The sequence below is a fragment of the Amphibalanus amphitrite genome, unplaced genomic scaffold (genome assembly GCF_019059575.1).
Source record: "Amphibalanus amphitrite isolate SeventyFive unplaced genomic scaffold, NRLGWU_Aamphi_draft 000878F_arrow, whole genome shotgun sequence".
Lineage (NCBI taxonomy): Eukaryota > Metazoa > Arthropoda > Thecostraca > Balanomorpha > Balanidae > Amphibalanus > Amphibalanus amphitrite.
Genome location: NW_024882372.1, coordinates 91,566 through 106,565, shown reverse-complemented (window position 1 = coordinate 106,565; position 15,000 = coordinate 91,566). Strand labels below are relative to the sequence as shown.

The following is a 15,000-nucleotide window of genomic DNA, read 5'->3' as shown; positions in this document are numbered from 1 at the left end:
GGAAGCGACTGCATTACTGGATATAAGAATACATGAATATAAAGACTACATGAATACAGTAGATACAGAATAAGGATATATTAGTTAACTATTATATCTGCTGTAGACTGTAGCTGAAACTATCACATTCTACTTCCCTGACAGATCTTTCCCCTATCTCCCTCTCCCTCTCCTCCCTTCCCCCCCCCTCTCTCTCTCTCTCTCTCTCTCTCTCTCTCTCTCTCTCTCTCTCTCTCTCTCTCTCTCTCCTTTCCCTCCCTCTCCCTCTCTCTCTCTCTCTCTCTCTCTCCCTCTCCCTCTCCTCCCTCCTCTCTCTCTCCCCTCTCTCTCCCTCTCCCCTCCTCTCTCTCACCTGCTGGACCTGCTGGGCCGTCACTCCGGGCAGCTGGGCTATCAGCTCCACCACACTCTGCTGTACAGGCGGCGGCTGATCGAGGTCGGGTCGCTCGCAGAAGGACACCACCCGCTCTGCCTCGTCTGGGTCCAGGTCCTGGGTGACCCACCGACAGCGCAGCACCTGTGGTATGCTGTAGCGCTTCTCCGGGTCGACTGTCATCATGTGTCGGATCAGGCTCTCGCAGTCTGCCGGAGAGCGGAGGGGTTAGAAACCTGGTGTTTGACAGTAGTCTGCCGGAGAAGGGAGGTTAGAGACGGGTGAGGTGGTGCGGTCTTACAGTAAGAAGCGGTGGTGTTTGACAGTAGTCTGTCGGAGAGAGGAGGGGTAGAAACGGCTGAGGCGGTGCGGTCTTGAAGTGAGAAGTGGTGGCGAGGGACATAGTTGAAGACAGAAGTCGAGCGAAGAGGTCAATAGTTGATACTCCGTATGGAAGACAGCATAGTAACCGCAGTTTACCGTTACTGTTTATAATTAATTTAACAGACAGTTATTTAATTGCACCTAGGATGTAAATGCAGCTCAGTAAAGTGCAAACTGTGATAATACTTATAAACTATGCAATTTTGGTTACAAAGCATGAATAACGTATGCATAAGTGATGACATATAAGTATGTAAGACATTCCGTCTGTAAAACCAACTGCAATCAACTGCAGCTTTACACATCAGACGATATTACAATAGGAGCCGAGTCTAAATGACAAAACTTTCCGCAGTTAAGTGCATGGTACAATACACACGGAGTGCGTCTCGCAATTGTCTATTTCAAGACCGGATAACTGCGTCCAGACAGAATTACATCAAATCCCATCCCTCCCACGCACGCAGCTCCTGCGTAAAATGTCGCTGCTCGGTCGCAGGGTTTTACAGCTCGACCAGACACCCCCACAACGTCTGGAGACACTCTCCAGAAGCTCTCACCACTTCGCCGAGTCTCACCTGTGCTCATAAAGTAGGGAATCCGGAATTTTCCGGAGAGAATCTTGCCCCGCAGGATTTGTAGCGTATTGCCGTCGAACGGCAGAGCTCCGCAGACAAGGACATATAAAACAACTCCCAAACTCTGTCAAACAAACGAGCATAGTCAGACATCGGGTAATCACACAATAAAACAAACAAAATCACAGTACCAGTTGTCTGCGTAAGTTGGTAGCTACAGGCAAAATAATTAGTAGAGTAAAAAGTTACTTTCTAGCATTGATAGCCACGCGAATTTGAATGGACCGTTAAGTCAATTTGGATAAAAATAAATGTCAGTCAGTGCAGCGATGAGACATTACAGAACAAGTAGGGAAACCAAGGAATACGTGTCTATTTTGAGCATCACATTGCCAGGAATAACCACCGTTCACCACATCGCTTTATTCGATAAGCAGGACACAAATGTCAAATCACTACTGTGGCTTCATTTGCCTCTCTACAGTTTCCGTCAGCCACTGGTAGCTTACACGACACATTCAGTGGCGGTTCTTGAGCCATTCAATCTACAAGGGCATAAGATCCGTGGCCGCGAACCGAACGGCAAGACGTACAGAAACTCGGTCTAACTTCCGCTCTCTTGTAAAAAGGGACGAAGTGGCATAATGTGCCAGCATGAGCATGACTCTGCTGAATATTTAAGTTTATCTTAGGTCAGTTCCAGTAATCTCATAGTTAATGCACACATAAGATAAACACTATAGTGGACTGTCTTATATACTCGTAGGTAGTCAGAACTAAATAAACACGCCTGTCAAACCGGCCGGATTCTCGTTATTCTGGCGACCCCGGCGCGTGTACCCGATCAGACACATGTCAGCGCCTGCCTCAATACCCTAGGTGGTCGCCCGGATCCGACGAACAGAGTTGGCAAACTGAACGTCTACTTTGGTCCCACGGACTGTCCGCGAGTCCGTGCTCCTCACTCGAGGCACGTCCATTATTAGCCAGTGAAGATAAGTATATCCGCTGCCATAACGCCGGCTTGTGGAAGAGACGTAATCGGAAAAATTATCTTCCAGCGACTTTTGATACAACGGCTTTCATTTACCTAATGTTACTGTCAGCCACCTTTGGGACGGATTTTTTGCCTTTCCGGAACACAGGTTGCTCCTAATAACGTGTCGCATCTGGTGCACCAGCTAGTTTTATCCGTACGAGTCAATGGAAATGGAATTCTGAGCGTTCCTACAGGAACAGCGTCCCTGGTTAATACAGCGAATATGCCAACTCTGTACAATCCTTTCTCGTCATGGGATTATATATTCCCGACCGGGGCTGGGAAAATGCGTTTTATTCACCGAGGTTTTTGTGCGGAGGACCGAGTGCCGGTAGGCACGAGGTCCGTAGCCAAAAACCGAGGTGAAAAAAGAAAAAAATTGCATTTTCACAGCCCAAGGTTGGGAAGAGATTTACCACATGCCGTACCGGCGCAACAGTTAATATCATATTCATTTGATATATATTATTATATTCTTAATATTGTGTTAATATTATATTAATACTATGATCATATTTATAGTCACCGTGATTATCTTTTTGTGTTTTTCATTATTGGGCTGCGTTGAGTATGAAAGATGAAATTTCCTACTTCCCCCTTATTTAGGGTTTGAAAAGGCTGAGGATGAAGATTGTGAAGCGTCAGAAGTTAGAATAAAGATATGGAGTCCACTTCCAGCAGGAGTGAGGAAACCGTGAGGAAAACTGAAAATTGGGTGAACCGATTAATCAAACGCGTCTTGGATCCCAGCTGGAACAATATCAAATGTTTCATTGTGGCTTGTTAAGATGCTTCGCGCATTTAAAGTGTTCGTTTTTTGCGTGCATTATGTTGTAATAAGTGTAATAATCAGTTCGCTGACCATGTTCTGCAGCAATAAATACACTGGCATTTGAACGATACCTATACCCTTGTTTAGTTGAATTACGTTGACAGCAAAAGTAAGTGAAAACGCAGTCACTTAATTTTGCTCACTTCTGCTGTTGCTGTTAGTGAACACACAATCCGTAAATATCTTCTTTGGAATTGGTTCTTCCGCTCAGAATATTCAGTAAAATTTTGTCTGGGAAAATCAAAAAGCCCTAGGGCCGAATCGTTTCCCAAATACCTTCAACATTAGCCGAGGCGGGCCGAAGCCATTTCCCAAATGCACGTGCTAATGTTAAAGGGATATCTCGGCATGTGGTAAATTGTCACCAAAAACATCATAAACTGTCATATAGATCACTCTATCATTACATTACAGACAATTCCTCATTGGTCCTGTCGCACTCTATACGCCTACCCTGGACTCATCACAAACGTCTACACTCCACCTGTTAAAATACTCACCCATACGTCGGCCTTGGGTCCGTCGTACTCTTTTCCCTCGAACAGCTCTGGCGCCGCGTACGGAGGACTGCCGCAGCCGGTTGTCAGCGGGTCCGACTCGGAGTAAAAGTTGCTGAAGCCAAAGTCTGCAGACACAGAGAGGCGACATTAGTGGCCCAGTTAGGAGCGCAGTACCGGGATCAAACACAGTCAGATGCACAATATAGGATCATAAGCTGCTTATGAATGAGCATGAAAACACCTAACAGGCCAAGCTCAGGCCCCTTCGGCCGTTACCCATTTATCAAGCTCCATAAACCGACCCCGTTACCCATTTACTCGTCCCCGTGCCGCATCCATGATTATCCTGCTGCAACACAAGCCACATATTACCCCTCTCCAATACACTTACAATACAATATGCAATACAATACAATACATCATGCCATCAGTGGCGCGGGGGCGGCACGTACCGGCCAGTTTAATGCTGTCCTCGGCATCCAGCAGCAGGTTTTCGGCCTTGAGGTCGCGGTGGACGACGTTCTTGCGGTGACAGTACTGGACGGCGGCCAGGATTTGTCGGAACCATGGCCGCGCCTCGGACTCTTTGAGTGGCCCGTTGGCGACCATATGATCTGAAAAAGGTGGGGGATGGTAAGACGGCGGAATCTTTTAGTGGCAGGATGAAATATGAAGGAAGGACGGGGTATAAGAGACCTCTTCCAGGAGCCCCTTCGCGACCATATGATCTGAAAAAGGAGGGAAGGTAATACGGCGGACTCTTTTAGTGGCAGGATGACAAGTGAAGGAAGGACGGGGCTAAGAGATAACTCTTTTAGCCCGTTGGCGACCATATGATCTGAAAAAGGGAGAGGGGAAGGTAAGGGGTCCGTCGGCTGACATGGTGTGAAATAGAAGGAAACGTGGTAACTGTGAGAGCGTGGACTCCTGGCGGTCAATACAGGCGGTAATAATATGACAGGGAATAGGGCGGTATGAGGGTGAATGGACTCTTCAGCAGTTCGTTGGCTGGGAATAGAAGGAGGGCGGTAAGTGAGCCTTTTTCAGCGGTGCGTCGGCCAGCACGTGGTCTGACGACAGGGGGAGGGCGGGGAGAGAGATGATGCGATGAACGGACACTTCAACGGCTCTTTGGCTGTCATACGATCTTAGAAAGAGAAGGGGAGTTCAGTTCAACGGGCAAGAAATGCGTACAAATATAGAACCCAAAGATTGTAACTTTTTACCGTGTGAAACGCGAATAAAGAAGAAAAATCAGTACAATATGCCGTATAACCATGGCAGTGACTAGTTTGCGACCGTTGGCAATATCAACCGAAAGCCACTGAACGTATCTCTTCGTGGATAAGGCGACACATGGCAACAACATTGGTATCCACAATATCCCTCTAAATATGATACGATTGATCGTAACTTGAAGTGTACAGGTACCGCTAATGTAGTTAGGCTATTGCGTGTATGTGCTCAAGCTACATAGCGCTGTAACATACTATCCATCCATTAAGGGCTCCGTTTTTGTTATCCACCTATTTCCTGCGCTAATGAAATGGATGGCTGTGATGAGCATCGTTATATATACTATGTAATACGAGAAGTAGTAGCCTTTGCTCATATTAATGTTCAAATAATGCACAAAATTGGATATATTAAAATAATACTGATATTTCGCCTTGCGGCATCATCAGAGTACACACATACAACTTTAGGTTTAACAAAATGCAAGAAAGAAAGAGACACGTGCGACTTTACCACGGGAACAAACGCCAGCCGATAGTCAAATCTTGTCCTATATAAGAACATTGGAAGAACCTATAACATACGTTGACTACATTTTATACATATGATAACAAATACATGTAACAGTACGGTAGAGCGAAGAACAAACACACAACAGCAATAGGAGACGATGTGCAGACTGCAGAGGCCAGAGACCTATACCACACACCATGTCGGTCAGACACCAGAGGGCTACCCTAGTAGAGGCCATGTATCTAACTGATTGTTCAGACTGGGACGCCTGTCCCGAATGGCCAGAGCCTCTGCTATCTTTCTGTCTGCTGCTAACGGCTACCCACCCCACTGGCTTGACGGGGTGGCTCGACAAGCTATACGTCAGCACAAACACCCTAAAAAGACAACAAAACGACCACAGAAGAAAGACAGGATATACGTTACCCTTCCTTTCATAGACGACACCCTGACTAGGAGAGTAGATGCTGCCCTAAAATCAGTCAATCCGAGTCTCACGGCGTCTTGGAAGAACGAGAACACCATCCAAAGACGCCTTGTTCACTCGGCGTTAGACCCACCTCCATGCCGCGCTGGAAAGCGTTCATGCCGCACGTGCACCAATGGTCTGACGGGTCGGTGCACCACTAAGAACGTGGTGTACACAATCACGTGCACCATATGTGCTGACTTGGGAGGACCACCGCAAGTCTATATCGGTGAAACCAAACGGTGTATCAGATATAGATTCGATGAGCATTTCCGTGACGGCGCGAATCGCACTCGGCAGACCCCATTCGGTGATCATATGGAACAGTGTCACCCCAATGTGTCAGAGCCACGGCTGTCTGTCTCCATCATACGCCGGTGCAAAGATGCAGCAGACAGAAAGATAGCAGAGGCTCTGGCCATTCGGGACAGGCGTCCCAGTCTGAACAATCAGTTAGATACATGGCCTCTACTAGGGTAGCCCTCTGGTGTCTGACCGACATGGTGTGTGGTATAGGTCTCTGGCCTCTGCAGTCTGCACATCGTCTCCTATTGCTGTTGTGTGTTTGTTCTTCGCTCTACCGTACTGTTACATGTATTTGTTATCATATGTATAAAATGTAGTCAACGTATGTTATAGGTTCTTCCAATGTTCTTATATAGGACAAGATTTGACTATCGGCTGGCGTTTGTTCCCGTGGTAAAGTCGCACGTGTCTCTTTCTTTCTTGCATTTTGTTAAAGCTAAAGTTGTATGTGTGTACTCTGATGATGCCGCAAGGCGAAATATCAGAATTATTTTAATATATCCAATTTTGTGCATTATTTGAACATTAATATGAGCAAAGGCTACTACTTCTCGTATTACATATTTCCTGCGCTGTTCAAATCAAAGCATATCCGTCACAGCGGGGGTTTTCCCCGCTGACTGGCCAGTCGCCTGGTAGACAAGTCGTCGCCGGCGACATCGACCGCTTCAGGATAGCCATTACATAACATACAGGTACGCACGAGGTCTCTCTGCCTATCAACGTGTTCGCTCAGTAACATGGGTATAACGGACTGTCAGATCTGAACAGAAGCGGCAAAACACAGCGACTTCTGCATGTTTGAGGTAAAACATGATGCGTAGGGCAGAGAAGCTGCAAGGGAGAGCACAAACCTAACGTAATACCAAACTCCATTTCGCGACGAGCAGCGGGACAGCCTCTCAGCACTCCGCATAACAATTTACCTCAGCCAGCTCAGCCGACGTAACACAATGCAATGCATTGCAGCACCACAGCACACACAGCAAGGCGTCACGAGTAGTCTGATAGTCATTGATCCGCTCTGGAGCTCACGTCATAGCCCGCTATAGCGGTCCGGGGCCCAATTGGTTAATAACTGCGCGCGTCACGAGGCAACGCGAAACATAAAATACTCCACTCGGCGTATACTTAGTAGCCGGTCATCCTCCGTTGTACTATTTTCGGAGTGGCTGCATGTCGGTAAACGACTGGCTATTTTGGACGCAGACGTCAGGGCATGAGTGCCAGCACGAGACTTGAACGGGGAAAGGCTCATGCGCCAATGACTGTAGCAATGAGTGCCCCGCCGCCGGCTAAAATCACGTGAGCTTGGATAATCGCGCAGGCGCAGGGAGTGCTAACTCGGCTACATGACGATTATTTTTAGCCTACTATGTTTAGCGTTCTTATTTCATTCCCCGCAAATCCAGTTCAGCATTGTGCTTGGAAAAGTCGAGTGCTGACCACATATCAATTTCCGAACGCCTCTAAACGTTCTTATCTGCCAAAATATCATCCCTCAATATAAAAATCATCGTAGCAGGACAAGTCATCCCCGCTGTGCTTTGAAGATTGACAGCGAGCAAATCCCAACACTGACATTCAAGATATCGTGACTTTTCGGTATCGTGCGTTATAGCGTGCATTATATAATCGTGCATTCACTGCATTACCATGACCTCTACGCAGAAATAAAGCTACAGTTTAGAACAATCTTCCAGAGTACTTGCCAGTCTGGGACAGTGCGAACACACTATCAGACAGCTAGTAATCCCAGTCGTATCCAGGATCGAACTAAATATAGCAGCCACCTATACAACAACACCAAACCAGAGATCTATCTTAGCAGCCAGCAAAATTATGACACCCAACTTTGACTTCTAATCTTGTCTCATACGATTCCCGACTTTTGATAAAACAATGTTCAGGAATCTTACAGGCGAGGTGTTTCCGGCGCCGTCTCTCGGGTCACTACACGGCAGGGAGCGACACGCTACCCAAGATAGCCGGCACCGCCCGCCCCAAACAGACACTAGGAGCAGTAGACGGGGAATATCTGAGAGTGCCGGCCGCCGCGTCGGCCGTCCCAAGCCGTCTAGTATCGTACCTTGGTGTGCTCGGTGTCCAGGATGGCCTAACCGATGGCATGCATAGAATATGCGCCGATAACATTAGTGTTCGGTCTGTTTTAAATGCAATAAAACCACAATATAATGCCGCACAATGCCTTTTCAAGAGCATGTTGTAGTCGAGTATATTCAATTGCTCTTATAATTACATTTGTTACACCAAGTCCGGCAGAAAGTCGAAGAGCTAAACGCATACAAATCCTCCACCATATTCTGGCATTGCATCTGACTGTTCTGTATTGCTATATAATTACCCCAAAAGTCCACCCTTAGCCAAGTATACGTCGAATTCAACGAGCAAAATACCTTTAGAGGTCCTAATAACGTTCCGAATGAGAGCAGAGCCGTTATGGTGAAGGTCAAAGCTAATGGCACGGTAGAACGTCAGCCGGTTACCCAGAAACGGCGCCGTTCGGGCGACTGATGCCTCTGGCCGGGTCGTGTAAATAGCACGCGGTGGGGTCTGAGCCGAAACTCAGACCAGGCCATAGTCCGGCGCTGCCTCAGAATCAGAGATACCGAACAGAGCGAGCTCACCGATAGCGAACTAATAACGAGGTGATGGACACAACGCCTCACTGAAACATTTAGGCTACCGTAACACAAAGACTCTGCTGCCTGCTCTCGATTTTGGATTTTTTGGAGACTCTAGATTTTCATCCGACGCTAGACTTGGGTGAAAATCCAGTAGCATGTTCCCCACATACAATGCCCCATCTGTTGACTTTTTGGTAAAGGTCAAAGCTATTGGAACAGTAGAGCCTCAAACGGTTACCCAGAAATCCGACGGTATCATCCCAATTATTGCTCCATCCATACCAACTATACATACCATACCAACTATACAATACATTTCATCATCCGGTGGTGGTTTCACTCTAAATTCTAATCTAAATTCCAAAGATACAAATATTCGAAATATGAAAATACCGGTGCGGCATTCATATCTTGAGGTAGTACACTTAGCACCAGCAATTATTCCCCTAGACGTCAACCTCAGCAAATACTATGGTAAAATACCACAGCTCGGGTACGACATTGCCCGTCTTTGCTGCAAATACCTATCGAGCGACGCGCCACTTGTCGAGCTGACAGCTACCGTTTCAATCCCAGGTGTACTTCACCGGCGCTGCCAGAAGTTACATAAGCGAGTGATTTATCGCTGGCTGGTGCTCGGTGCAACCAGTAGCGACACCAGTTTAAGGTACCCCGTGACCGCCGACACCACCAACCGTTACCCGTCGGCTGCGGCCCGAGTCCGGCCCCTGGCGTCACGACCGCAATGAACCCACAGCTGAATGGATCTCCGCAATGGACCCAGGGCTGAATGGGTCTCCGCAATGGGCCCAGGGCTGAATGAATCTCCCCAATGAACCCACAGCTGAATGGATCGCAGTGGACCCAGGGCTGAATGGGTCTCCGCAATGGACCCAGAGCTGAATGGATCTCCGCAATGGGCCCAGGGCTGAATGGGTCTCCGCAGTGGACCCAGAGCTGAATGGATCCATCACTACGTTAGATGCGCTAATGTACATTCACCCTGTCACGCGTGCAACTAATAATCTGCATTTTTGTGTCGCAATGCTCAAAATCAATTATGTATAATTCACATACACAACGGCAGGAACACTGCAGTACCGCAACTATGGTGATCCACCGAACTTCACAGGGCTTCAGCCGGTACAGTGCGCCGACGGCTAGCGGCAGGCAATTCAATGAACCGTTCTGCTGTATGAAGTAGGTAGGTATTCGCTGCTTATTAAGAGAAATATATTGCTGTAAATACACAAGCCGCTGCTGCATTAAATAGATGCTCACGTTGTCAAAATATTTATCAGTAATGTAGCCAGCGGTGCGGGTGGGATGTCTATACAAGTAAACAATGCATCAAGCACGCGGCTATTATTCAAGATTATTCATCAACAGATAAATGAAATACGGTTGCAATAAAAATGCTGACCATTGAAATCCTCTGACATCAGCTGGGAAATGATTATCTAGCCGGACGGGCCCGCTGATGGCAAGCGTTGGAGGGTCAAAGCGCACACTCACCAAAGATCTCCCCTTTGCTGGCGTACTCCATCACGAGGTAGATCATTTTCTCAGTCTCCATCACCTGCCGACCGAAAGATCAGTGGTCGGCGATCAGTGGCTAGTGATCAATAGTTCGCGACCAGTGGTCAATGGTCACAGGCTAATGATCAGTGGTCACTGATTAATGATCGGCGGTCAGTGTTCGGTGGTTGGTGGTCAGTGATCATTGATCGATGTGGTTATTGGTTAGTGATCAATGGTCGGTGGTCGCCGATCAACGGTCGGTGGTCCGTAGTGGGCGGTCAATGGTCGGTGGGTGGTCAGCGATCAATGTTCAACTGTCAAAGCATAGTGTTGGATTAGCATTGATCAGTGCACTGATCAATGCTGATCAATGCAGTGGTCAGACACTAGAGGGGTTCAGTGTACTGACCAATGGTCAGGGCCAGTGGTTGGCGATCAGTGGTCATTGCTATCTATATCTGCGATCAACAGTAACATAACATAAACAGTTTGGCATCTGCAGTGGCGTGGTCAGTGGTTAGAGGTTCAGTGGTCAAAATCAGTGGCCAGTGGTCAATGATCAATGACGTCAGTGGTCGGGCGGACAGTGACGGTCGGTAGCCAGTGGTCAGTGGTCAGTGGCGGTCGGTAGCCAGTGGTCAGTGGCGGTCGGTAGCCAGTGGCCAGTGGCGGTCGGTAGCCAGTGGCCAGTGGCGGTCGGTAGCCAGTGGTCAGTGAGGGTCGATAGCCAGTGGCCTATGGCGGTCAGTGATCAGTGACAACAGTAGTCCGTGGTCAGTGGCGGCCGGTAGCCAGTGGTCAATGGCGGTCAGTGATCGGTGACTTGCACCAGTGAACAATCAAAAGCAGAGACCTAACCTTGGGCACCATAAGCAAACTGTGACCCAATCCACACAAGTGGCATCTCACATAGGCAATGCGAGCCAGAATTGGACACAAAAATGTTCACTCACTGACAGGCCAAAACAAACTTCTCTCAACAAGCTGGTTTGCAAAATGCGCACCAGCTACCAGTAAAAAGTATATATAAAAAAGAAAAACACGAATCACTGTTATAAATATGGTTTGCAAAATGCGCACCAGCTACCAGTAAAAAGTAAATATAAAAATAAAAACACGAATCGCTGTTATAAATACGTTATATAATAACGTGAGCTGGCGTAATCAATCAATTGCATGACCAAAGGATAACGAAAATGTCAAATTATGTAGTGCCCAGATAGCTATCACCTAGCGCGTGCAAACCATTGGAACTTGAAAAACAATGGACAGAGACTAGCTAGCGCCAGCCCAAAACGTACCTGATATAAGCGAATGATGTGAGGATGCCGGAGAATTTTCATTATCTTCACTTCCCGCATAATCTTGTTGAGGTTGTCGGCGTCCAATTTCGTCTTATTGATGATCTTGATGGCCACCTGAATGAGGAAAAAGCAAAATCAGACATCGGTTTCATGGTTACATATGGTGCACCTGCACACGATAAGCTAATGTTACACACCATGATACAGCCAACACGTTTTTATTAAACTTAGCTCGAATATTTTCGCTCGAAAGTCGAACACTAGATGAGCATACTAACAGAGCCGCACCTACGCCAAGCAGAATTTGTTTCGTAGTTACCGATTCCAAACGTCCGATCGTGCAACTCCTGGCATCGGGAGGATTAGGATGCCAAAGTTTAGCATGACCATCAAAGCCGGAAAAGCTCGTCTGACTTCTACTGGTTGATCCTGCTCCCATCAGCCCCAACCATACTATAATCATGCCACGGCCGCAACCATCCCACCAACCACAACCTTATAGTCAGAGTTCTCATATACTAGTATCGAGCGCCGGAGCAACTCGAATCCAGGCTCTCAGTAACCAAATGAGGGGTCGCGGGCAAAATTGTGCATCGTCAATGTCCGTATGGCGAATGGCGATAGGTAAGGTTAGTTAATGTTCGGTCACGTCAGGTCAAGTTAGATCAGGGCGATACGTACTTTGGTTCCCACGAACTTTATTGCCTACGTACTTTTACACACGAACAGTTTCGCAGCTATAACTTATGTCCTACGAGCTTTTGAGCAAGAACTGCTTTGCGCATGTACAGCCCTCAGCAAACAGCGTGGTAGGCATTCTTCTTTCGACAAAACTGAGAATAACACGAATACTATGCTATCGGTCACTCGGAAATCGTAACAGCAAGCCGCGTGAAACTCCGCACCTTAGATTGGACTTATCATCATATTCATTTCCCATTCAGATTGACAACAAAACCCAAAAGTTTATATTTGTCCCCAAAACAAACTGTTGCATTTTGTTGCCACAAAAGGCGTAAACTTTGTTAGTGATAGACCCAATGGAGGAGAGGAGCATGCCGCATCTATGTATTTGCAATGTGTTCCGACCGAGTCACTGATAACATAGCCTCTGAGTTATTATCGGTTTTGTCGAGAAAAAAAAATACCTACCACGCATTCTGCTGAGGGCTGTACTTCTGTCCTACGTACTTTGGCGATACGTACTTTTGCTCGCAAATCGAACTCAGCTGTGACAGACTCTAAACCAAAATGTAAGAGTCGATGGCTACTCCCTCATTAGCCAAGTCACCTCACCTTGGCCTGTGTGATGATGTGGGTGGCCAATTTGACCACGGCAAAGTTGCCCTTGCCGATGGTCTGTTCCAGCTCATACTGGCCGATGCGGTAGAGTTTCTTGGAGCCGGACACACCATCGCTGATCATCGGCTCCTGGCTCATGGCTGCTGGGCGGCGCGGGCAGCGAGCTGCTGCAGCAGCGGGGCAGGGGAGAGGCTCAGAGGCGGCCGGGAGCCGGCGCCGCCATGCCGCCGCCGCCGCCCGACCTCAGAGCACCCGCAGAGAGCAGCTGGCCACGGCAGGGAGCGCCTACAGACCGCAGCGGGTGGCGCAGGAGGGCGGCGGGTGGGCCGGCAGCATCAGAGGCGCCCCGCCGGACCAGCGGCCTGTGGAAACGGAACACAGAGTCAGCCAGCTGTCACCCATGGCTGTATGTGAGAGCCAGTCTAGAACTAAAGAGAAAGCGTGCACAGATATCACCATACCTTACCTCACCACATCAGAATTTTTAGGTAGAGTCTAAGGTACCTATTCTCGAGTTCCTGGTATTCCTGAGTTTTGACTTATCAAGAATCAATGAAAATCAGGTACCATGTACCATAATTCATAAGTAAACCTAATGTGCTTTAACTTGAAGCAGCTGAGCAATGAGGCGCAGACCACCTCAGACAAGTCAGACGGGGATCAGTTCCAGTCATTCACAACTCGTACAGCAAACAAGGAATGCCACACCTCAAGGTTTTTGAAGATTTCTGGATTTTAATGGATATCCACAAGTAATAGCTCTGTCAGCCAGTGTGAAGAATATGCTGAGTTTTACAGTCAGTGCAAGATAGTAACAGGATAAGAAATCTGCTCTGTTAAAGTAAAATTTGGGCTGATCAGATGTTACTGCAACCATAAAGCAGTTGGGGCAAAAACCAAGGACCACATGGTCACAATTGTTTAAGCCTGTGGGTTGAGGGAAATGCTGGTACTGGAAGCAATCACATATTGCCATCAGGAGCTAGTGAAAATTATTTGAGGCTGGTGCAGAATGGAAGTTACTGGCCTGATGACTGGTCAGTATGTGGAGGAGTTAGGCCTCCTGCAATATCTAAGTGTGCAAATTGCAAATCGTTCCTTAAAATAATAACTGAATTTAACAACACATTGCTTTGCACTCCATCTGGAACAGCATCCTGTTTTAATCTGCCTCAGACAGCACACTGAATTATGATACAGATGGCCTGGGAACACTCAGAAAATGATAGCAGGTGATGCTCACATTCATTAATTTATTCCTTTAACTGATACAATTCAACAACATTCATTCACAACTGATATGGCATGGGGTAGCTTTAGGAAAATATCAAATGCCTATAAGTAACTCACAGTGACCAGTGTTGAGTGTGCTAGGATTAGAAAAAAGGGTGAACAGTGACTCATAGTCTGCAACAACATTTCTCTTTGGCTGATTAAAGAAAACTTTCTCATGCTTCTTATGAAATCCATTTTTAACATCAAATTTGATAAGTTCAAGTAACCTCCCATGTCTAGCTATTGTCATTGTTCACATCGATTATTCTGAATGAGATCAGGTAGCCGCATACAACTATAATTCTGTTGTTTCTCAATTAACAAATTCAATTTGATCCGTCCCTCAAAACTGAGATGATTTATTTGAACTAGTTCCATGGGGTGAGTTAGTTCCAAGGGAACACATTCCAGTGAGCACTAAGTTAACCTCATGCACAACCAAGCATGTAATGTTTTACTTTATTACATGTAATGTTGTGCGATGTGGCCGTGGGTATAATTATTCTCTTTGAAACCATCCAATAATATTCCATTATCTCCAGGAGACATCAACATGTCAATGTCGGAAGCAACAAGATGAGTACGAGGGGAATACATTTCTCTAACAAAAATAGGTCTCAAAATGCATCATCATAAGTAAAATAAATATGAAAACTTGAAGAAAAAATGAACAAAAGCCAATAAGCAGCAGCCACAAAATATTCCAGATTGTTATTATAT

At 46.9% G+C, this 15,000-nt stretch overlaps 1 protein-coding gene across 4 annotated transcripts in view; it reads right to left on the bottom strand.

Annotated features, from left to right (window-relative positions):
• Positions 1-15,000, bottom strand: part of LOC122367572 (serine/threonine-protein kinase SIK3-like) — a 41,592-nt gene that overhangs the window by 26,361 nt on the left and 231 nt on the right. For all 4 annotated transcript variants that reach the window (XM_043340801.1, XM_043340804.1, XM_043340802.1 and 1 more), the window contains exons 2-8: positions 13,000-13,367; positions 11,701-11,817; positions 10,394-10,457; positions 4,159-4,320; positions 3,707-3,831; positions 1,336-1,459; positions 353-582 (exon numbers count right to left, since the gene is read on the bottom strand). In XM_043340801.1, coding sequence (XP_043196736.1) covers positions 353-582; positions 1,336-1,459; positions 3,707-3,831; positions 4,159-4,320; positions 10,394-10,457; positions 11,701-11,817; positions 13,000-13,143 — 966 coding nt within the window. In that variant the 5' untranslated portion in view covers positions 13,144-13,367. The remainder of the gene's footprint in view (positions 1-352; positions 583-1,335; positions 1,460-3,706; positions 3,832-4,158; positions 4,321-10,393; positions 10,458-11,700; positions 11,818-12,999; positions 13,368-15,000) is intronic.